Here is a 25,318-nt window from a genome sequence, read left to right as displayed (position 1 = left end):
TATATATATATATATATATATATATATATATATATTCCTATCCCAGGTCTCACTTCTTTAGGATATGTATACCTAGTAGTGGGATTACTGGATCATATAGTATTTCTGTTTCCAGCTTTTCAAGGAAGTATCATACTATTTTCCACAAAGGTTGTACCATATTACAGTCATACCAGCAGCGTTTGAGGGTTCCAGTCTCTCCATACCCTCACCAGCATTTATAGTTTCCTTTTGTTTTGAATGTTGCTATTAGTGCTGGGGTGAGATGGTATCTCATTGCTGTTTTTATTTGTATCTCTCTAATTGCTCATGAGAGAAGCACTAGTTAATGAGAGGAGCACAGTGGTTAAAGCATTCGGCTGTTAACCATAAAGTCAGTGGTTGAAACCAGCTGCTCTGTGGGGAGAAAGATTAGGCAGTCTGCTTCTGTACAGATTTACTCCCTTGGAAACCCTATGGGTTCTACTCTGTCCTGTAGGATTGCTATGAGTTGAAATTGAATTGATGGTGGTGAGTTTGATGTTTCTTCTTTTAATGGCTAATAATATTGGGCATTTCTTCATATGTCTGTTAGCTGCTTGAATGTCCTCTTTGGTGAAGTATCTGTTCATATCCACTACCCATTTTTTAATTGGATTATTTGTCTTTTTGTTGTTAAATTGTTGAAGTTTTCTACAAATTTTAATGATTACCCCCCTTGTCTGATAAGTTATTGCCAAAGTTTGTTTCTCAGTCTATGGGTTCTCTTTTCACTTTTTTGGTGAAATTTTTGATGTGTGTAAATGTCTACTTTTTAGGAGGTCCCAGTTATCTATTTTGTTTTTTGGTGTTTGTGTGTTTTTAGTTATGTTCGATAATGTGTTTGTTCCTTGAATTAGAGCCCCAAAGTTTGTCCCTATTTTTTCTGTGATGATCTTTATAGTTTTAGGTTCTACATTCAAGTCTTTGATCCAACTGGAGTTACCTTTTGTATAAAAAATGTGTGATCTGGGTTCTGTTTCATTTTTTCTGAAACTGTATCTAGTTTTGCCAGGACCATTTATTAAAGAGACCGTCTCTTCCACATTTAATGAGTTTTGGTCCTTTGTCAAAGATAAGCTGTCCATAGGTGGTTGGATTTACTTCTGGGTTCTCAATTCTTTTCCATTGGTCTGTGTGTCTTTTATTGTACCAATGTTGTTGTTGTTGTTGTTATGTGCCGTCGAGTCGGACACGACTCATAGCAACCCCTCCTTGGGCTGCCGAGGCAGTATCACTACGGAAGTAGATTGCCCAACCTTGCTTCCGAGGAGTGGCTGGTGGGTGTGAACCACCAGCCTTCTGGTTAGCAGTCAAGTACCTTAGGCACTGTGCTACCAGAGCTACCAATACGAGGCGGTTTTAACGACTGTGGCTGTGAGATAGGGAAGCGTGAGGCCTCCTGCTTTGTCCTTCTTCATAGTAGTACTTTACTTATCAAGTGTCTCTTTTTTTTCCATATAAAGTTGGTGATTAGTTTTTCTATTTTTTTAAAGAAAAATGATGAAATGTGAATCAGGATTGCTTTATATCTGTAGATCACTTTGGGTAGTACTGACATTGTCACAGTGTTAAGTCTTCTATCCATGAGAATGGAGAATCTTCCATTTCTGTAGTTCTCTTTGGTTACTTGTAATAGTGTTTTGTAGTTTTCCTTGTATCCGTCTTTTGTGTCTTTGGTTAGTTTTATTCCTAAGAGCTTCATCTTTTGAGTGGTTATTATAAAGGCTATTACTTTCTTTATTTCATTTTCAGAGTTCTCTTCATTAGTGTGTGGAATCTAAATGATTTTTGTACATTGATGTTGTTTCCTGTAATTTTGCTAAAACTTTCAATTAGTTCCTGTAATTTTCTTGCTGAATTTTGGGATATTTCTATGTATAAAATAATATCATCTGCAAATAAAGATAGTTTTACTTCTTTGCCATTTTGGGTGCCTTCCATTTCCCTTTCTTGCCATACTGTTCTTGCAAGGACTTCCAATAAGTATTGAATTAGAGTGATGATAAAGGCCATCCTTGTTTGGTACCCATTTGTAAGGGGAATGCTTTCAGTCTCTCCCCATTGAGAATAATATTGACCAGTGATTTTGTATATATGCCCTTAATTATGTTGGTAAAGTGAAGGGTCACCGAAAAAGGTGCAGGCCGTCAATGAGATGGATTGACACAGTGGCTGCAATGATGGGCTGAGGTATAGTGAGGATTGTGAGGCTGGCACAGGACTGGGCAATGTTTTGTTCAGCTGTGCATAGGGTCGCTGCAAGTCAGAGATAACTTGATGGCACCTAACAACAACAACGACAATAAATTATGTTGGGGACTTCTCTTCTATTCCTATTTTGCTCTTCTATTCCTATTTTACTCCTATGTGATTACTTATGTTGATTGTTTTTCTAATGTTGAACCATCCTTGCATGCCTGGTATGAATCCTACTTGGGTCATTTCTTAGTACACCGTTGTATTCTATTGGCTAAGATTTTGTTGAGAATTGTTACAACTATGTTCATGAGCAATATTGGTCTGTAATTTTCTTTTTTAGTAATGTCTTTGGCATTGGTGTCGAGATTATGCTCACTTCATAAAATGAATTTGAGAATTTTATCTTCTTTTCTACATTGTGGAATAGTTTGAGTAGTGTTGGTGTCAGCTTTTCTCTGAATGTTTGGTAGAATTTGCCAGTGAAGCCATTTGGGCCAGGACTTTTTTTCTTGGTAGTTTATTTTTTAATGACCTGTTCAATTTCTTCTTTTGTGATGGGTCTGTTCACATTTTCTACCTTAGTCTGTGTTAGTTTAGGTAGGTAGTATGTTTCTATAAATCTGTCCATTTCTTCTAGGTTTTCAAATTTGTTGGAGTACCATTTTTCATAGTATCCTGATATTATTCTTTTTATTTCTGTTAGCTCTGTTTTGACATTGCCCATTTCATTTTTCACTCATACTATTTGCATCTTCTCCATTTCCTTTATTAAATTGCCAGCAGTTTGTCAGTTTTTAAAATCTTTTTCAAGAATCTACTTCTAGTCTTGTTGATTCTTTCTCTTGTTTTTCTACTTCATTTATTTCTGCTAAAATCTGTATTATTTCTTTTCTTCTGGTGACTGTAGTTTTCTTTTGCTGCTCTTTTTCTGATTGTTGGAGATGTTGCCATAAAATGTTGACTCTGTCTCTTCCTTCTCTTTTTATGTGTGTTTTTATTGCTGTGAATTGCCCTCTGAGCACTGCTTTTGCTGTGTCCCAAAGATTTTGGTATGTTGTGTTTTAATCCTCATTTGATTGAAGGATTTTTTTTTTTTTTTAATTTCATTTTTTATTTCTTTTCTTACCCAGTAGTTTTTAAGGGGAGGGTATCATTCAATTTCCATGTGCTTGATTTTTTTTTTCCTTGATTTTCCTGTTGTTGATTTCTAATTTTCTAGCATTGTGATCTGAGAAGATGCTTTGCAGTCTTTTGATATTTATACATTTATTGAGCCTTGCTTTGTCTTCTAACATATGGTCTGTTCTGTGGAATGTTCTGTATGCACTAGAAAAGAATGCATATTGTGCTACTATTGGATGAATTGTTCTGTATATGTCTATAAGGTCAAATTGGTTGATGATATTGTTTAGTTCTTCTGTATTTTTGTTGAGTTTCTTTCTAGTTCTGCCCTTTATTGAAAATGATGTATTAAAGTATTCTACAATAATTGTGGTGTTGTCTCTTTCTCTTTTCAATTCTGTTAAAGTTTGATTTATGCATTTTGGGAGCTCTTTCATTGGGTACATAGATATATATTATGCTTATGTCCTCTTGTTTGACTGATCCTTTAATCATTATGTAATATCCTTCCTTATCTCTTATGGTGGTTTTGTCTTAACATATGTTTCATCAGAAATTCATATTGGCACTCCTGCTCTTTTGTGATTGACATTTGCTTGATACATTTTTCTCCAACCTTTGATTTTTAGCCTATTTTTTGTCTTTGTGTCTAAGGTGAGTCTCTTTTAGACAGCATATTGATGGGCCTTACTTTCTTATCCATCTTGTAATCTCTTTTTCTTGTTTGATGTATTTAATCCATTTACATTCAGTATAATTATTGACATGTATGAATTTATTGCTATCATTTTGTTATGTTTTTTGTGGTGTTGCTAATTTCTTTGTTCCATATAATTTTCTGTGCTGAGTTCATTTTATTTATGAATTTTCTTATTTTCTTCATTGCTATTGCTTTGGTATTTTCTAAATATTTATGAGTTTCCTCTTCTTTTTTATTTTGATGAGAATGTTTATTAATTTTCTTCCAGGTTACCCTGTGATTAATTATTTTCAAGTTTAAAACAGTTTGTTTTATCTTTAAATAATCTTGACTTCTCTATTTGGAAGTTCTGAAATTATGCTATTTAGCCCTCTTTTTGCTTTGTAGTTGTCCTCATTTACAAATTGATGTTTATGGTTCCCTGTTTTCAGTCTTGTAATGTATTTTACTTTGGATACTTCTGTATCTGGATTGGTATCTGAGTTATGTTGTCATGCACGTTAATCACAGGTTCCTGTCTGATGTTGTTGGTTCTCTGTCCAGACAACTCCCTTTAGCATCTCTTGTAAGGTTGGTCTGGTTTTTACAAATTCACTTAATTTCTCTTTATCTGATAATGACCTTATTTTGCGATCATATTTTAGGGACAGTTTTGCTGGGCATATAATTCTTTGCTGGCAATTTTTTTTTCTTTCAGGGTTTTATATATTTCATTCCTTTACCTTTTCTCCTGCATGATTTCTGTCAGAATATCAGAGCTTAATCTTATTGGTTGCCTTTTGTAGGTAACTTTTCATTTTTCTTGAGTTGCTTTCAGGATTCTTTCTTTTGACTTTGTTTTTGGAACACTTGATTATGATATGACTTGGTGATTTTCTTTTGGGGTCTATCCTGTTTGTAATTGGTTGAACTTCTCATCATTATCATTTTAGAGGAGTTCTCTTCAACAAATCTTTGGCCATTTTCTCTTTGGTTTCTCTTCCTTTTCTGAAATTCCCATCACATGTAAATTATTCCTCTGGATGGTATCCAATGTAAATCATAGAGTTGTTCTTTTTTTTTGTTTGTTCCCTTAACAAAGTAGTATTGAGAGATTTGTCTTCAGTCTTGCTAATTCCCTCTTCCATTGACTCAGTTCTACTCCTTTGCCCTTTCAATATATCATCAATCTCCAAAATCATAGTATTAATCTTCTGGATTTCTATTTGCTGTTTTTGTATAGTTTTTAATTTTTCATTTATTTTGAGGTCATTGTTTTTATCTTCATCCTAGAATAGAAGTGGCCTTCTGTCACTTTTGTTACCAGAAAGGAAGATGTCTTGCTTGATACACATTACAGTTGCAAATGAGTACTATATGATATATTTCCTTCTTTTTTTTTCAATTGTAATTTGGGTGAAAGTTTACAAAGCAAATCAGTTTTCCATTTAGCAATTCGTACACATTTTGTTTTGTGACACTAATTGCAGTTCCCACAATGTAACAGCATGCTTTTCACTTTCTCCTTTTGTTTACCATTTCCCTTATGGTATGCTTTCTTCATGGAGTTTGTTTGAAACGGTTTTAAGAATTTTGCTAACACATTTTAGGCATTTGAAAAGTTGACATTTATTTCTTGATATTCTTGCACACCGTTGATGGGAAGACCAGAGCTGTCTGTACACTCTATACAATCAAACTCTTACTAGGTCTGAAATTGACCCATTGTACTTGTGTTTTTGGTCAAAAAGTGTTGAGTTTTCAGTCAAGTTATGACAGTAAAGTTCTGTACCTAAAATTCTTTCACTTTAATTATAGTACTTCAAAAGAATCAAAAGAAACCTTGGCTTTAAAATAGCTTCACTGAACCCTAATGTGACGTTTAGAAATACAGCCTGAAACAGAGAGTAAAATAGAGGTGATAATTTGTTTAAAGTGTCATTTACAGTTTACCCTTTTATATTTGTGAAATATATGAACAGGAATAAGTATGGAATCCATTTTACAAAAGAATGCTTAAGTTCTTTGAACTGGAAGATGAACGCACTTTATTATATCAAACAAACATTTCATTTAATCAGTTAAAGAACAAAGTAGAATATCTACAGGAAAGAGTTGTTGTCTGCCTTGAGGAATACAAGGAAAGGAAGGAAAATGAGAAACAAGAGAAGAGGAAAAGTCTTGAGAAGTTCAATGATAAAATTGATCAAGTTGTGGGGTTCAGTGATCAAGTTCTTACCTAGGGAAGATGAGACAACTGAATATACCTTTTTTTTTTTGTTTTGAATTTTTGTTTTTTTTTTTTTACTAACTGAATTTTTTTTTAACCACTTTTTATAATGATTGTCTGAAGTTTTTATTTTTTTCTCTGAAGTAACTGGTCAGTTGAAATAAAATGTTTGAAACTAAGTGTATTATAGATTAGAGTTTTAACAGAGTAGAAAAGGCAGATGGATTTTTAAGGAGGGCTGTGTGTCAAGCGTTATGCTAATTGTCTGAATATGTACTGTTCTATTAGAAAAGTAGGTATATCATCCTTACCATGTATATAAGTAAAATAATTTCACAATGTTAAAGAGGGAAAAAAAAGAAAAAAAATGTAAACTTGCTTTCCCAACCTCATCAGACCACACATTTAGATTCACATCAGTTGGATTCCAAGCTCATCTTCTTCACATCATTCTGTCTGTAGAGCAGATTTTTGTCTGTCCAGATTTTTGCATGTTGAGTTCATGCAAGCATTTAGGGTAGTGCTGAGAACAATTTGCCACTTATATCAGTTTGCAAATATTATTTCTGTACCTAAGGTGCCAACTTTTCTGTGATTTCAGATGACTTCTGTGGATGAATGAATGTGTCACCTCTGAAACCATTCAAGTTGTTTCTTGGACATAAAATTGGTTTCCTACAATTTGTAATGAATGGTTTATTCTAATCAATTTAAAAGTTAATTCAGCAGTGTTATTTGGGTTTTAATTTTTCCATTTCACAGGGTAAAATGAATATCAACTTTCTGATTTTTCTGAACAGCTCATAGGCAAATTATATTATAGATAGCTTTTCCAATTTATGTTGTCTTTTTTTTTTTTTGCTGTGATAAAATTTGACTCCTTTATAGCCACATACCATGTGTAAATCAGTAGTGTTATTGGATCCAGACAACCAAACAATTATCCTGCTAATTTCCTGAAATAGGTAATATTTATATCAGGTGGTTGCTGCTTTCTTCAGAAATTGTTAGCACTTCAGTGTTTTAAGAAGGCATATCTCTATTTGCCTTAAAGGAGAAAGAAATGGAAATGGCAGCCTTGCTCTTTGCTGTACCCTGCAAGCATTGTATTTAGAAAAACCAAACCAGTTGCCTCAATTGATTTTGATTCATGACAACTCCATGAGTGTGAGAGTAGAACTGTGTGCTCCACAGGATTTTCAATCCTGGTTCTTCAGAAGTAAATGTCTAGGCCTTTCTTCTGATGTACCTCTTGGTGCATTTAAACTGTCAACTTTCAGTTAGCAGCTGAGTGCTTAACTGTTTGCACCACCCATTATATTCATACATTAACCAATGATTAGTATCTTGATCACTGATCACAAATTAATATGAGATGTCTGTTTTGGCTATATGTAGCCTAACATTTATATTTAAAAATAGCTACCGTACTATGTAATGTAAAACAAAAAAATACCATTGTTATTGAGTCCATTCCAACTCATATTGACCTTATAGGACAGAGTAGAACTACCCCATGGGATTCCTTAGGCTATAATCTTTACAGAAGCAGGCTGCCACATGTTTCTTCTCCCACAAAGTGGCTGGTGGGTTTGAACTTTGACCTTTCAGTTAACAGCTGAACACTTCAATGACTGATCTACCAGGACTTCTTACTGTATGCTATACTATGTCCTTTATTATTACTATATGCAATAATATATACTATGTTATACTTAATGACATCAGCAGTGTTTTAAACTAGTGTACAAACTTCAAAACAATATCACATTTATCTCATTGAATCCTATGATGATACAGTGAATTTTCTAGAGCAGGTATCACCATCCCATTTTGTGAGGTATGGAATGTATATGCCACCATAACTATTCATCTACTTATTTCCAAAATTCTCTGTATACACTGTTTAAAGCTGAGCTTCTTCAGCCAGTATCCAGCTGTTAATGATCAATTTCAGTTGTCTTTTCTGTTTTTTTTTTTTTTAATTCAAAATATCCATCTAGATTTAAATAAAAATTCTACAATCCAATCTATGTAGAAACTGTGACACTCACTGAAATGACAGATTTCATTTATAATATAGAGACATTTTCCCTCCTAGTCTTATATTTTTGCTACAGGTTATTTTGGCATTCTTTCTTAAAATCTACTGCCATCAAGTCCATTCTGACTCCTAGCAACCCTATAAGACAGAATAGGACTGGTCCATAGAGTTTCCAAGGCTTTAAATCTTTACAGAAGCAGATGGCCTCATCTTTCTCCCATGGAGTGCTTGGTGGGTTCAAACCCACACACCTTTCAGTTAGCAGCCCAATGCTTTAACTACTGCACCACCAGGTTCCTCTTCTTTAAAAGAGATGAACAAATATTTAAATGGTTACTACTTACCTGCAGTAGTTTTTGTTAATTGCTATTGCGTCAGCTCCAACTCATAGCACTCCATTGTACAACAGAACAAAACACTGCCTGGTCCTGCGCCATGCTCATGCTGTGGTGAGCCTATCATTGCAGCCACCATGTCAATCCATCCATTGAAGGTCTTCCCCTTTTTCGCTGACCCTCAGCTTTGCCGAGCATGATACCCTTTTCCAGGCACTGGTCACTTCTGATAACCTGACCAAAGTAGATGAGATAAAGTCTGGCTTCTACGGAGTGTTCCAGCTGTCTTACTTCCAGGACAGATTTGTTCATTCTTTTGGCAATGCTATAGTGAGATCCGTGTAAATATCTGTACATTGCTTTTTCAGCAGTTCTAATAGTATTGAATTTGTTGGTAGATTCAAGTTCTTTCCTAATATAAAATATCCAATATGATTAATCAGCTTGAGAGTTTTTTATATGTAGGTTTCAATGTGTCTACCAATAACTTGGTAAGAATTAATGAAATACATACTATAGTACTGTTTCTGTGTTTCCCATAGCTCTGTGTTTCTCCAGTAAGATGGAGATACAATTTTGAACAGAAAATCTAGCTAGATTTGTTAATTCATTTAAAAAACAAAATTTGTTTTTTTAAAAATAGAAATGTATAATCGAGTAGGTTTTACATGACTTAAAATATTATCAAGCCAAACTGGTTGAGAGGCCAGGCCTTGGTGTCAACACAAATCTGAATTCAAATTCTTGTCCCTTTCCTCTCTCTTCCCAATATCAAATGATTGTAAAATTGCCAGTCTTGACGACTGCATTGTTGTTGAAGGGACAGTTAAAGAAGTTGAGAAGTGAATGCAATTTATATCTAATAATTGCTTCAAGTGCTTAAGGTGTATGCTAAGAGGAATATTATAATTTTGTCCTTTTTTATAGCAAGCTTATAACAAAACACAAAAGAAACATTTGTTGAACACATACTATGAACCAGCAATTGTCCTAGAAATTAGATGAATCCAAGATGATTTAGACTTATTCTTTGCCCAGTAAATATTAAGGGAAAGACAAGTTGATAAATCCTGTGATAGGTATATAGTTTGTTGTTGTTGTTGTTACGTGCAGTCAGACCCAACTCATAGTAACCACTCGTTGGGTTTCTAAGGTAGTATCACTACAGAAGTAGATTGCCCCATCTTCCTTCTGAGGAGTGGCTGGTGAGTTTGAACTGCCAGCCTTCTGGTTAGCCTTCAGATGCCTTAGGCACTATGCTACCAGAGCTAGTAACATTAATTTGAATAGCTGCAAAATCCAATATGAAATAAAACTAATTCAGGGTGGTGGGTTTTTTGGTTTTTTATTTTTGTTTTTCTTTCTTTTCCCAAAATGTGATATAAACAAAAAATTTTGATTCAGTGTTTACATTTAAAATGGAAAAAAGATTAAAATAGCTATTGCATTTATAGAAAACATTTTATTTTAGCTTTATTATAGTTTTATTGCACTAATGCAACTTCTAAGACCTCAATTACTTCTGAAGAGCTCTTTGCAGCAGCTTAGGTTGATGAGACGAGGCTATAAAAGGCCTTTATATATTCTAGAGTTGTTACTAGAGTTTACAGTCATTTTAACTCCATTTCAGACCGTTACCTGGACAATGCTGAAGAAACACCTGTCACTGAGATGAAAACATAGACTTGAAATCTGCAAGTTCTTCAGAGCCTGCCATATTTTAATCGAGTCTCTGTTTTTTTTTAAATCCTGTTGTTAATCCTCTTTGTGGTAATTTTTCTAGAATTTGGAAATTTAACATCACCCAAAATGTTTACTGTAATCCTTATCAAAGTTCAAAGATTGAACTGTAAAACTCTTGGTTAAGAAAATTGAGAAATTTTGGATTTGAGAAAGAAAGGAAATTGATCAGGTTTCTTAATAAACTTACAAAACTTATTTTCAGCTCTCTTTATGTTCATGACAGCTGTCTAAGGGGGAACATATTAATAAGGAAAAGATGTCATTTTGCACAGGTTACGATAGCAGCAATAGCTACCACCATAGGTAGCCTTCCCATATTTTATGCCTAGAAATCTTCCCCCAACAACTTCTGTGATAAAAATGGAAACTTTCTAGACTTTCCGCTAGGTACTTAGCATACTAAGAGGAGTTCTGTTTTGTTTTTGGTACACCTTTGAAATATTCAGGCTTCTCTGATTTTATGAGAGTTGTTGACTTTTGTTTCCCATCTTGATTTCATGGACACAGAATAACTTGAATGCTTAAAGTGAAAAAAAGCAAAAAAAAAAAAAAAAACCCTTTGGGTAAACTTTGTTAACTCTACTGAGAGGATTTCTTAAGGATCCCTTATGCTTGCTTTCTATGGCCAGATATTATTAGCTCAACTAATCAGCCTTTTAATCACACAAGTATCATCAGTTCCCTCCCTCACATAGTCCTAAAATTTGTTTTTTATTTTTTCTTCAATTTTATTTTCTCTCCTGAAGTTTTGTTTTTAAAAAACTTCTCTTCTTCACTGACCTGGAACATTTTCTTGACTACCTGATCTACTTTTTCATTATGTCTCTAGTAAGAGTTACTTGCAAATCACATATACAAGAAACAAATAGATGTATATGATATAATTTCATTTGGAGAAGTACTATATATAGTTTAATGTGTGTGTGTGTGTATATATATATGTATATATATGCGCATAAGTGAATGTATATATGTATAAAAATACAATTGTCTCTTTATAATTTGTATTGATAGGCAAGCTGTGGACAAGAAGTATGAAGGTTGCTTACAACATTCTACATAAATTAGGTACAAAACAAGAACCTATGGTGCGACCTGGAGATAGGGTAAGTGCAATTTAACCTTTCATGACTGAATTCTGCTTTTAATTTTTCTCTGATAACATGTGTTCTCAGTAATGGAAGGCATGGTGAAATCAAGGGAAAAAATATTAATGGATTTTCATACAATTATGAGGGACACATATGTCCCAAATGGACTTTAATGGTAGGATTAGTGAGATGAGACCCATTTCTTCAGATTCACACATTTATGCAAGTCCCTGCAAGTGACAGCTGGGATAATAGCTTCCCAAGAAATCTGAGAGGCTGAAAATGTTGGTAGGTGATATATGACCCACAGGTCATGAAAGGTTAAATTATTGGATCATCAAAAAACATAATTTTATGTCAAAAATATACCTAGTAACACTACTACTAAATACATCTTTCCTAGCATTTACTATAAACCAAAAGTGATTATATGCAATATATCATTTAATCTTTATAACTACTCAAGAGCTAAGTTTTAGTATTTCTCCCATTTTATATACATAACACTGAGGGCTAGCAATGTTAAGTATCAAACTTATTACATGATGATATAAAACTAGTAAATGTAATACCCAACACTCATATCCATGTCTGTCATACTCCAGAGCCCATTGTCTTAGCCACGATCATATAAACACACTACTTGTATCATGGAGCTGGCAAGCAGGACAATTTCTATATTTTTATAAGCATATAATATTCACATTATATATAGTTTTTTGCAAACTACGCAACCCCTTGTACATTAGGTTCCTAAACACGCTGTGCACATTATATGTGTATGCATTATGAACGCAGGCATGTTATATGCAAAAAAATACAGTGTTTTTAAAACAGTAATTAGTGAGACAAATGTTCTTGACAGAAAATGGTTGCTACTGTTCCTTTCTCGGTGTTAAATTTCTTTATAAAGGCCATAGTCTTTCATTAGAAAGCAAATTTTTATTTCATTTTTACTGGAATCTGGTAATTTAGAGAGGACAGGTATTGGCATTTCCATTTTACAGTTAGACTCAGAACAGATAAGAATGTTGTCCAAGCTTGCCATACCAATGTAGATGTGAGGCTGGCTATAGAACCCAGTTTCTTGTCTTCAAATATAGTACCTCTTTTACTGCATGTTGTTAAGTATCTTAGAGGACCCACGACTGGGTAATCTTACCTGCACCCAAAGGATTCCACATGAATTCTTTAAAAATATTTGAGTACCATATACCATTGGAAACATGAGCTATGATTACATAAGAGATATTATAAAGACATTGACCCATGGGGGAATTGTTAAAGTTTACTGCCAGCTCCAGGATTTCTATGATTCACTGATTCTTTCTAAATTTTTTATTGAATAACTTTGACTCTAGCTTTTGGTAGCATAAAGGAGCTCTGGTAGCATAGTGCCTAAAAGCACTTGACTGCTAACCAGAAGGCTGGTGGTTCAAACCCACCAGCCACTCCTCGGAAGGAAGGTTGGGCAATCCTACTTCCATAGTGATACTGCGTCAGAAACCCAAGGAGGGGTCGCTATGAGTCGGGGCCGACTCGACGGCACATAACAACAACAACAACAACAACAACTAGCTTTTGAAAGGCAATTGCTGAGTAATATTTTCCATATTGTTGGATATGTTCCATATGGATCATAAGTTGATCCATAGTGTTGATAGTTTCTTAAAAATTTTATTTGTAGTATGACCTCCAATCAAAACCTGATGCCTGTGAGTCAGTTCTGACTCATAGTGACCCAGATTCTTGAAATTCCTGTACAATAATAATTGCAAAATAAAACATTGTGCTCAACTAACATATAGCAAAGAAGATGGTGGATACAATTTTGATAGAATACAATATGTAATGGGATTTTTAACGGGTTGGCTAGGTTTGTGTATGGAGGCTACTTTTCTTAATTTTTCTTTAAACTGTTCATGTGGTTAGCACTTGGCACTTGTGTCTGAATAATTAATAAATAAGCACACATAATTATAGTATTTAGGTGACAGAAACCTGCTGTTGCAATAAATGGGATTCTTATTCTCTTTGAAAATCATTTTTAATAAAATAAAATTTTCCCCAAAATAATGAACACTTTTCATGTGGATGGCTTCTGTTAATGCAATTTGGAAAATACATCTTGGTCTTTGGAAAAGATATTTATAATGTCTAAAACTAAATAGTCAGATATTGTAGGGAGGAGCTATGGAAGATATAAAGATACATGGCACGTGAGGCCTGCCTTTGGAAGGCTGCGTATTAAAAACAATGTAAAGCCACAATAATAATAGCTTTCATATAGACTGGAAAATGTTAAAGGCCCCTTAAAATAAATACTAAGAGACACACTGAGCTGTTTGGAAGAAGAAAACTGATTTTCATTTTGGGGAGCCTCTGAGAATCTGAGAAGGCTTCTCAGGAGGAGATTAACATGTCCACCCTTGGTCAGGTAATAGGAAATAGCATGAAAAAGACAAGTCTATGGTGGGCAAAAGCCATTCACCTGGCTTGTAGAGCTGAATATGTGAAGATCAGTACAATATGTGAAGATCAGTAGAAGGAGAATTGAAGAGGTAAATTGGAATGAGATAAACAAGAAATGCCTTAATGCAAATCTCAGTGGTGTGTCTTTCAGCTCCTAATTTGCTGCCAGCTATTCTACTGGGTACGATGAAAAATCAAGGGAATACACAGAGAATTGTTAAAAGAAACCTGAGATTGCAGATGTATAAAAATTCTGTATCTGAACATTTTTATAGTATTGTACTGTGATTACTCTGGAGTCTATCAATAAAACAGGATTAATGGCTGATTCACATATAAAAGGAAACCTTAATAAGAATGATTTAAGTGCAAATGTCTTTAAAACAAATTGTAAAACACAAAAGAAAAAAAAAAAACCTTGCACTTGAAAGTCTAAAAGAGCATTGCTTCAATTATAGAGAAATTAAATGTTTGTTATGGCTGAGTGATGAACATTATTATATTATATAAATATTTTACACAGAGTTCTAACTCTAGAACCATAATGATACCCTATCCCCTGAAGTTAATACTGCAGCTCTCTTTTACTAACAATATTCCAGTTAGGTTTTAATGTGAAGCAAAACATGAGTTTGTCAACTTAATTATATAACTTTATGATTCATTTTTTCTTTTCAAAGGAATGCAAAGGAGATATATATATAATGATATGTTTTGAAGCAGAAGCTTTTGTTTAGTGAATTTTCACCTTATTTTAAAGTAAATATATTCCCCTAACATCAGGAATGCCATATGTATTTTCTAAACTAAACAAAATTTAATTTTGTTTCCACCAATTGTTTATGTTGTAAAATTGTCTACTTGATCAACTTTATGATATAGCCTGCTCCCTTCTCAATACTACCTGAATCTTTTGAGACCAATCCTCTTATTTAGATATTGGGATAATTAGATGATCTTATTCATCTGTGTGTGACAGAATCAATAACTTCTAGTTAGGACATTTTTTTGGGGGAAAAAAAGTTAAATTCTAGAATGAAGTAATGCAAAAATAGTACATACATTTTAAATCATGATTTTATCTACTTATGAAAACATGCCAAAGTTAACTAACCATAAGGTCAAGAGTAACACTAATGCTAATGCAGCACACCAGAGGAATTCAGCGTAAAAATAGAAGCAAAGTTCCACAGAGCATAATGAGGAATCCAGAAATAGGCCTGTCTATTAAAAGTTTATATCATAAAGGAAGCTTTCTAAAATGAGAGACTAAAGAAGGATTACTTGATAAGTAGCATTGGGTAACAATGGAGCAAGGTTGGATAATACGTTCAATTAGCTACACAGCAAATACTAACTAAATTAACTCCAGATGACTTAAGTGGTCCACAATTTTGAAAGTCTAGACAAATTGGATGAAAGATTTGTTAAACAATTGGCGATAATATGAAAGAAAAGTTTGGCAAATTTACATATAAACATTAAATGTCCATACAAATAAAAATAAAAAAGAAAATACACCCAGAAGTATTTGCATCAAATATGGCAAATATAGCAAAGAGTTAAAATTATCAAATATATAAAAAATATATGTTTCAGTTTTAGGAAAAATGTGAAATGAAAAACAGTTCTGTGGGGAATAATAATATAAACAGTGCAATGGAAATGGTTTAAATTAGCTACACTTCTACAACTGTATGATTAATGTTATTATTTTGGACTAGTTTTTCTACTATTTAAGAATTTTTTTTTTTTTTTTTTTAATTGTGCTTCAGGTGCAAATTCACAGAGCAGAATTTGTTTTACATTCAACTGCTATTTAGGAATTCTTAACAGAAGCTAAGATAGATGGGTGGGATGGGTGTATATGTGTATTTACATATATATTTACCTCTAAGTATATATATATATACACACACACATATATATACATATGTACATATATATACATACATACACACATGCATGCAGATATTCATGAATAAAGCAGAAAGCGAAAACAGCATGTGCAACATTTTTATCTAATACTGCTACTATTACCAGTACTAATAATTAATATACTACTAGCAGTAACTGTTATGAATGCGTACTTTGTGCCAGGCATAATGCAAAGCTTTATCATATACGTTCTCTCATTTGACCTTCACCACAACACTCAAATGTAGGTTTTATTATTGCTCTCATTTTCAGATAAGAAAATGAAGGCTTAGAGAAGTTAAAACTGCCTATAAACACAAAGCTAAACATTGGCATGGGATCTGAGTTGAGTTCTGTCTGAATCTAGCTCCCAAGATACACAGCCTTCTTCTTACCAAAGAACCTAATAAAGTGAGGAAGTCTATATATAGAAATATAAGGGAGTATTCATAAAGCTTAGTGATAAACAAAATAATATGTACACTATAGTTTCATTTATGTAAAGCAAATATATAGATATGGAATATAATAAACAAAAGTAAGATAGTTGTATTCTGGTAACAGTATTACAGGTGACTATTTTTAATATTTTTGCTCCTCCCATAAGTAAAAGAAAAAGCATATGTGATTTATTAAAGCACATCTTACTAAAATGTGTTTTTAAATAGAGCTCCTAATTTTTCATGGATAAGGCACTTGACTGCTAATTGGAAGGTCAGCAGTTCAAACCCACCAGCTGCTCAGAGGAAGGAAAATGGGCAATTTACTTCCATAAAGATTTACAGCCTCTGAAACCCAATGGGCGTTGCTGTGAGTCAGAAAAGACTCCATGGCAGTGAGATTTTTGAGCTCTGGTAGCGTAGTGCCTAAGGCATTTGACTGCTAACCAGAAGGCTGGCAGTTCAAACCCGTCAGCTACTCCGGGAAAGGAAGGTTGGGCAATCTACTTCCATAGTGATACTGCATCGGAAACCCAAGGAGGGGTCACTATCCCACTTGATGGCAGTGAGTATTCTTATTTAAATTTTTAACCCCAGTGCCTGTGGAAAGTTAAATCCTTTAAAGATATTTATATGAAACAGAATATAACATGTAACATGTTAACATATTGGAAAGCTTTTAGTAGTAAAATGTTTTCATAAGAACTGAGAAAACTGAATTTCATCAAGTGCCCTAGACAGCCTGTGATGCATCTCTTGTCTTTGTTTTCTTGGGTTTCTGTCTGTTTCAGGTAGCACTGGTATTTCCTAACAACGACCCTGCTGCTTTCATGGTAGCATTTTACGGCTGCTTACTTGCTGAAGTTGTTCCTGTCCCCATTGAAGTGCCACTTACAAGAAAGGTAAAGAATACATAATTTCATTAAAGCCTGTTAAAGAGAAATGACAGGTTCCATAGCAATTTCATGTTCCGTTATCAAGTAATCGGGCTTCCAACAGATGCATTCCATTTGACCCCTTGCTGAGAATTTGCATTTCCACCCCAGATCTACTGAACCAGAATATCTATCTACATTTTAACAAGATCTCCTGGTGATTCCTATAGATCAGGTGATCAGAGGAACTGGTTCGAAGCCCTGGAAGTGAGAATGTGCAGACTACAGTTTTTAAAATGGGTTTTCATCTCAACTGGAGATGGATCAAGATGCACTGAAATTTTTTAGGTGTTTCTGAGACTTTATATATGTTCTCATCCGTTATCTCAGTAAAGGGAACAGCTATTAGCATACACAGCATGGCATAACTGCAGGATTCACCAGGAGGGACTTCCCAGAGCCAGAGTTTATGTTTATTTGATAACAGAACATGGAGCTAAGTAATCTCAGTCAGTAAAGCAAGCATTGGAGTAACTCATTTCTTGGTATCATGTACACTACAGATCTGGATTAATGGTGGATTTCTCTTTCTTTCTCTTTCTTCCTCTCTATCTTTGGTCTTCTTTCCTTTTTTTTTTTTTTTGTAATAATGGTTGCTGCTTTTGTTTAGATGTTTTGATGTTATCAGGTCTCAGGCAAAGGCTCCACCTATGATACATCATATCTTATTCTATAATTCTGATAAACAACTAAACTTGCTGTTAGCATTATAGTTTAGTTAACTAAAAGGAAATGAATACTGCACATACACTAAACCTGCCCCCCCTCCAAAAAAAACAAACCCTTTATTGTCCACTCAGTTCTGACTCGTAGCAACTCTATAGGACAGAGTAGAATTGCCCCAGAGGATTTCCATGGGTGTGTTCTTTAAAAAGGGAGCTCTGGTGGCATAGTGCCTAAGGCATTTGGCTGCTAACCAGAAGGCTGGTGGTTCAAACCCACCAGCCACTCCTCAGAAGGAAGATGGGGCAATCTACTTCCATAGAGATACTACCTCAGAAACCCAAGGAGGGGTCTCTATGAGTCGGATCCAACTCCACGGCAGTGAGTTTGGTTTTTCAGTTTTATTCTTTAAGAAAGTAGACTGCCACATCTTTCTCCCACGGAGCCATTGGTGAGTTCTGACCACCAGCCTTTCAGTTAGCAGCGAAGCACTTAACCACTATGCCACCAAAGCTCCTTGCACATGTACTACATGTAATGTCAATTTCTTAATCTATACAAATGATTTGTTCATCTGTAGTGCATAGTTACAGTAACTTTAAAAACAAACAAGGGGTCAACAAAAGGGAGAAAATATTAGTAGAGTTATTATTGGCACAACTGAAGACAGTCTGATCTTGTGGAAAGGAGACAGAACTGACAGCCATAGAGAATGGATCTTGTCCCAAATTTGTCACTATATAGCTTTGGACAGTGCACTTAAATTGTCTAGACTTCATTTAACACATCTTTAATGAGCAAATTGTTTGGGAGGACTCTATTTTGTGTGTGTGTGATTTGGGTAAAAGTTTACAGAACAAATTCATTTTCCATGCAGCAGTTCATGCACATTTTGTCTTATGACATTGACTGCAACTCCCTATAGTATAACAGCTCTCTTCCCACTTCCTTCCCATAGTTACCTCTTCCTTGTGTCCTTCCTTCCAATGCACTACCCACACCCCAGCTGTCTTCCTGTACAAACACTGTTCTTCTGTTCTCCTGTGATTGATTGCTCCAAGTAGTGGATCTACCTGATGTAAATGTTCACTCCATATGCCTGTCTGTTGTTTGGCTGGAAGCCATAGGAATGAGTTCAGTTCCAGACTTGAAGGGTGGCTAGGGGCCATAGTCTCAGATGTCTCATCAGGCTCTTTCAGACCAGCAAACCTGGGTGGGTTTTTTTTTTTTTTTTTTTTTAATGATTTTGAGTTTTGTTCCACATTGTCCTTGTTTGGGATGACTCTTACAGCTCTAAAATGGGATGGTTACATGCATCCCAGGCTAAGAAAGTTTCCAAAGAAACTTTAAATTGTCTTTGTGGCTACTCTATTAAAATGTGTTGATGTGATATTGAAGATGACCTTCTGCCACCACTAAGAACACATCATGAGTAAGTAGTTGTACTTCATGGTCCATTCAGGTTTTACAGTAACATTTCAAACTATATTCCTTGAAGAGAAGAGAATTTGGGTTTCCTTTTGAAAATGGAGGGAAATTGATGGCAGTTTCCGTTTCCTCTGTATAGAACATATAGAGAGGAATGTTCTACTTGTCTGCCTCTTAAGGCAGGAGCCTCTTGGTCTGTTCATAGGCATATGCCAGGTGAGGCTTTAGGTGACCTTAGGAAGGAGAGAACCTTGTGGTTCCCCTTACCTCTGAGCTCTTCTTTGATTTAGGCTTAAGGTGCAGTGTGGGCTCTTCTGGTGCATTGATACTTTGAGAGAGATCTCTGATTTCTGCATGAGTTTGCTGCCATTGTTCCCCATGTGGATTAACCAGTTACCAGTTGGCATCAAGTCAATTCCAACTCATGGTGACCCCATGTAAGTCAGACTGGAACTGTGTCCTATGGGGTTTTCAGTGGCTGAATTGTTCAGAGCAGATCAGCAGGCTTTTCTTCCAAGGTGCCTCTGGGTAGACTTGAACCTCTAACCTTTTGGTTAGCAGCCAAGCATGTGTTAACTGTTCGCATCACCAGGGACTTGATGCAGATTAGACATGCTTTAAAGTGTTTGCTCATCTGGCTGAGTTCTATGATCTTCACAATAATTGGGAAGACACACTGGACAAATTTGGAAATTTACTAAACATGATAGGTGTGCTTTCTGTATTTTTCTAGTGAACATGAATCTTAAAATCAAATAAAAATATGATGTTCTTCTTTGATTTGTACTTAATGCAAAGGATAGAGCCTCTCTAGAAATTAAAAAAAAAAAAAAAAAAAGGACTGCTCACCGTAATTGAAGTCTTATGTATTCCTAAGCAATAGAATGAAAATTATAATTTGGAGAAATTTATAGGCTAATAAGTATGTGGAGACTAGATCTTAAATCAGTGGATCAATAAGTCCACACAAAAATATTTACTCTCGTTATTACTAATAACTCACTCCTCACTTAACCAACATGTTGTTGTTGTTGTTGTTGTTGTTATGTGCCGTCGAGTCGGCCCCGACTCATAGCGACCCCTCCTTGGGTTTCCGAGGCAGTATCACTACGGAAGTAGGATTGCCCAACCTTCCTTCCGAGGAGTGGCTGGTGGGTTTGAACCGCCAGCCGTCTGATTAGCAGGCAAGTGTCTTAGCCACTATGCTACCAGAGCTCCCCTTAACCAACATAGTTAGGTTAAAAAACAGGCTGTTATGTGAACATCAGCATTATATGAAAATGAAGGATGACTACATGATTATACATGCTGCCATCAAATCAATGCCAACTCATAGTGATCCCCATTAGGTTTCCAAGGCTATAAATCCTTATAGACATAGATTGCCTCATTTTCTTCCTCTGGAGCAGCTGGTGGGTTTGAACCACCGACCTGGTTAGCAGCCAAATGACTAACTTACTACGCCATCAGAGCTCCTTATACATTATTATATAGCTACCACATTACATCATTACATACTGTCCGAACCCCTGAAAATCTTGGCCAAGCCAAGTTGACACATAACCTTAAACATCACAGCCAGCATTACTCTCACCTCCCCCCTCATAATTTATTACTGCCAAACATACATCATTCATGCACAAAACAGTTGTATATAGATTTTTTGCTAATGTTGTAAATGCAGAATGTTAAATAACAAGATAATTGATAAGTGAGGAGTAGATACAGTAATATGGCATATATTTTAACAGTTATTTATGTTTTGACCATCAAATATATTATTTAGTTGTGTCTATTTTAAATTTATTATTTGGTATCTTACAAATTAGGGCCAGTTCTCATAATAAAATCATTTGAATGAAAAATGTAAGTGTAGTTTTTCTGAAGAGTGTATCTGTGCCACTTTCTGATTGATAGGAATGTGATGCTGTTATCTGAAAAGGTAGAGACGTAATTTTGAATACCTCCCATGTAGAAATGTAAAGGAAAAAAAATTCAACTTGGTAGTCACTTGGGCCATTATGTCATTCACCTTAACACATTTTTTTAGAGTGCCTTGAAATCGTGAAGTTAAATACTTTTGGATTGCGAGCAGTAAAGATGTAAGCAGTTAATTTAAAATGCACTAGAAGTCTTTCTAATTCTGTGTAAATGTTAAATTATAACAATAACGATTGATGGAAGGGAAAGTGCTTTGCCTTTGGAATATGCTTTTTTCTGTCATACCAGGACCAGACAATCCCATTTGCTAAAAAGAACCCTTAGTGGTTGAGGAGGGAGCTCTGGTAGCATAGTGGCTAAGACACTTGCCTGCTAACCAGACGGCCGGCGATTCAAACCTACCAGCCACTCCTCGGAAGGAAGGTTGGGCAATTCTACTTCCGTAGTGATACTGCCTCGGAAACCCAAGGAGGGGTCTCTATGAGTCGGGTTTGACTCGACGGCACATAACAACAACAACAATTGGTCGAGGAGAGTCTTTGGTTTAATGCGTGCAGTGCAGGAATTACAGTGGAAACATTGAGCTGGAATAGTTTGTGAAAAGTTGCAGTAGTAACTCTTTCACTTGGTCATAATGTAGTGGATGTGAACGTGGTGGCAGAGGGATTAAGAACTATATGGAAGCCATTATACAATGGCCAGGATTTTTCATTTAATCCTTGTTGGTTTTTTGGTTACTTGTCTGCATGTCTTAAGTGTCATAGGCTGCAAATTGCACAAGTGGTGAGGATGATGGGAAGCCAAGAATGACCACCTGCTCTGTAAGTCTGGACCCTCCCAGGACACATTAAAATAGGGAGCATGGCCATGTGTGTCATGGAGAGAGTTTCCACTCAGTGACTTCTAGTACTTGTTACTCTCATAACCTAGGGACCAACCCCTCCAGAGAATTCAGAAGAACAGGGGCTCAAGTTCTTTTCTTGCCCTGACTTTACGAGAACTTTTTTTGATGGGAAAACATAACTGTAAGATTACTTTACTTAGAGGTATTTCAGATGATGCACGAATCTGTGCATTGTGCCTCGGACACTGTAACTATAGAGTATAGTGGTTCATTAGTCTTAAAGAACTAGTTTTAAAATAAAACAATAAATTTTCAGGTATGAGTTAAAAATGGGGTAAGATGTGCATATGAATAAAGAAGATGAAGTTTGGGAATCTTTAGTATGTAGTTTCTCTGTCTACCAGTTCCATGGCTTCTAGGATTATATGAAAATAAAGAGTCTAAAGAGAATCAAATTCTCTAAATCCTAAATATAGTTTAATAAGCCTACCTGAGCAATTTAGTCTCCATATACCTTTACTTATTCTCTAATTCCTGACGTGAAAAGAAAACTCTTAAAACTCTTACTTCCCTTACTGTTGTTAGCTGTTGAGTTGCTGCCGACTCATGGTGATGCCGCGCACAATGGAATGAAACGCTAGCCAGTCCTGTGCCATCCCACTGACTGGTTGCAGATCTGACCATTGTCATCCATGGGGTTTTCACTGACTGATTTTTGGAAGCAGATCTGGAGGTCATTCTTCCTGTTCTTAGTCTGGAAGCTCTGCTGAAGCCTATTCAGCATCAAAACAACATGTAAACCTCAACTAACAGAAGGGTGGTGGCCAGATCCCTTGCTTGGGAAGAGAGATTTCTGCCACTGAACTGCCAAGCTGCAAATAGTTAATGCACTTGCCTACTAACCAAAAGATTGGCAATCTATGTCCACCTAGAGATACAGCAAGGATGTCTGGTGGCATGGTGAGTAGGAAGGCATTTGGCTGCTAACCAGAAGGTCAACAGTTCACACCTAGCATCTGCTCTGTGGCAGGAAGATGAGGCAATTTACTTCCGTAAAGATTTACAGCCTTTGGAAACCCAGTTGGGGTTGCTATGACTCAGAATCAACTCAACAGCAGTGAGTTTGATTTGTTTGAGAGGCACATCAGAAGAAATCCCTGGTGATCTACTTCTGAAAAACTCAGCAATTGGGGAAAAAAAAAAAAAAAAAAACATGAAGCACAGTTCTAATGGAATTGGAATCAACCTGATGACTACTGGTTACTAGTTACATTTTCCCATAAGGGATTCATATTAGGAGAAATTGACATTCCTGTGATAGTTTGGTTGAGGAGCAAAGATGGGGAAAGTAGATCTAGCCCCTTGTCTGTGACACTTGAGTGCTTCATTGTAGAACTGAAAAAATGTAAAACCTACCATTGTCACTCTCTCTTTTAAGATGATTGAGCTTGTCTCTTGATACCAAACTGTCAACAGAGTGGATTTGTCAACCTTTGAAAATAGGCTAAGCCAAAATTTCCCTTCTGAGGAATACAAGCATCTGGTATTTAAATCTGGATGGGAAAATAATGCCAATACAAAGAAACAGTTAGCAAGGTTATTAAAAGAGGGTACTGGATTATACATATTCTAAGTATAATAAAAATGAAAAGGAAGATTGAGTCTGAGGCCTGAGGAGTCAGGAGACACCCCCAGGGCCTGGTTCATTTTCCTTGGGCTGTTCTGTGTGTGGCTGAGCACTAGTGGCAGGGCAGCCTGGGCACAGAGGGAGTCACTGCCCCCTAGTGGTGTAACTTCAGGGGGAAGGTCTCTCTCCTACATCTATGGAAATTACCTTTTGTTTCTTTAGAATTCTAAGATATAATTAATTTGCTTGCTTTGATAAAGGTTTTTATGTTCTGTTAAACTGAAATATCTCTTGAAGGAATAATGAAGGAAAGAAAGGGAAAGGGTACTATTGAAGAAAGGAGTGGCTGCCACTCAGCTTTGAGGAGGGCTGCTCTAGAGTCAACTCATCAAGCTGAAGTATATATATATTGGCATGATGATGATATGATCGGGGTCTAGTGGACAGGGCAATATATGTGTACTTATGTGTGGTGTGTGTATTTGGGATGAAACAAGATTGACCAAATGTTGATGATTATTGAAGCTAGATGATGGATACATGAGATTTCTTTCCACTCTATCTCTGAAGGAACCCTGGTGGGACAGTGATTAGCTGCTAACCAGAAGGTTGGTGGTTCAAATCCAACAGCCATTCTGTGGGAGAAAGATGTTGCAGTCTGCTTCTGTAAAGATTAGAGCCTTAGAAATTCTATGGACCAGTTATTCTCTGTCCTGTAGGGTCGCTATGAATTGGAATTGACTTGGTAGCAATGGGTCTGTCTTTGTGTGTACTTAAGAATTGCCGTTGTAAAGAAAAATTAAAATTAATTGGCAAAGGAACATTAAGTGGACACATTTTATCTTTGTAATGATAAGGATAATCTTCTGTGTCAAATATCCTCTACTGAGGCTAGTTATATTACTATAAACATTTTTAAAGTTACTGTTAGTCTGCATTGTATTTTGTGTTGATGTTGCAAAGTAGTGCATTTAAAGTTCATCTTTCCATTCCATTACATATTTAGCTTACACTGCCTCCTAAGAACTAAGTCAGCACTTTGAGTAGGCAAGGAATGAAATTGGATGAATACCAGCTAGTAGTTTGGGGGCCACAAATACAGAATGAGTTCATGAGAGATGACTTTCTATGAACTTACTTTACATTTATTAGAGAGAAAATCCTTTTTATGAACATGATGGATGCATTCTGATGGAGAGACTTGGATAGAAGTGGGAGACATAATGGTATAATGACATGTCTATAGTGGCCTGCTTAATGTGATTCTCGAGAAGTTATTGACAGACTAGCTACTTATAAGGAGAGATTTTCTAGAAAGTGCATAATTAGCTAACTTGATTTTTGAAGAAAGATTGAAAATGAGAGAAAGATTTGAACTTAAGGTTCGTCCATCTTTGCTTTAAAAGCAAAAATGAGTCATTAAAGAGTTTTTTTTATAGAGGAATTGTCAGCGATCCTTGACCTCAGAAGTACTTCAGGGATGTTTTGGTTACTTATTGCTGCTCTAACAGAAAATACCACAGGTGGATGGCTATAACAAGCAGTCATTTATTTATTTATTTATTTATTTATTTTTATTTTTATTGT

General features: G+C 35.5%; 1 protein-coding gene across 1 annotated transcript in view; it reads left to right on the top strand.

Moving 5' to 3' along the window:
* DIP2C (disco interacting protein 2 homolog C) overlaps positions 1-25,318 on the top strand; it is a 412,525-nt gene that overhangs the window by 125,298 nt on the left and 261,909 nt on the right. The window contains exons 8-9 of the mRNA XM_042782247.1: positions 11,388-11,479; positions 17,085-17,195. Coding sequence (XP_042638181.1) covers positions 11,388-11,479; positions 17,085-17,195 — 203 coding nt within the window. The remainder of the gene's footprint in view (positions 1-11,387; positions 11,480-17,084; positions 17,196-25,318) is intronic.

This window comes from Orycteropus afer, unplaced genomic scaffold (genome assembly GCF_000298275.1).
Source record: "Orycteropus afer afer isolate SDZICR_OR568_19922 unplaced genomic scaffold, OryAfe1.0 scaffold00271, whole genome shotgun sequence".
In the NCBI taxonomy this organism is placed as follows: domain Eukaryota; kingdom Metazoa; phylum Chordata; class Mammalia; order Tubulidentata; family Orycteropodidae; genus Orycteropus; species Orycteropus afer.
Note: the sequence above shows the minus strand (reverse complement) of the source record. Positions and strands in the feature narration are given on the sequence as shown.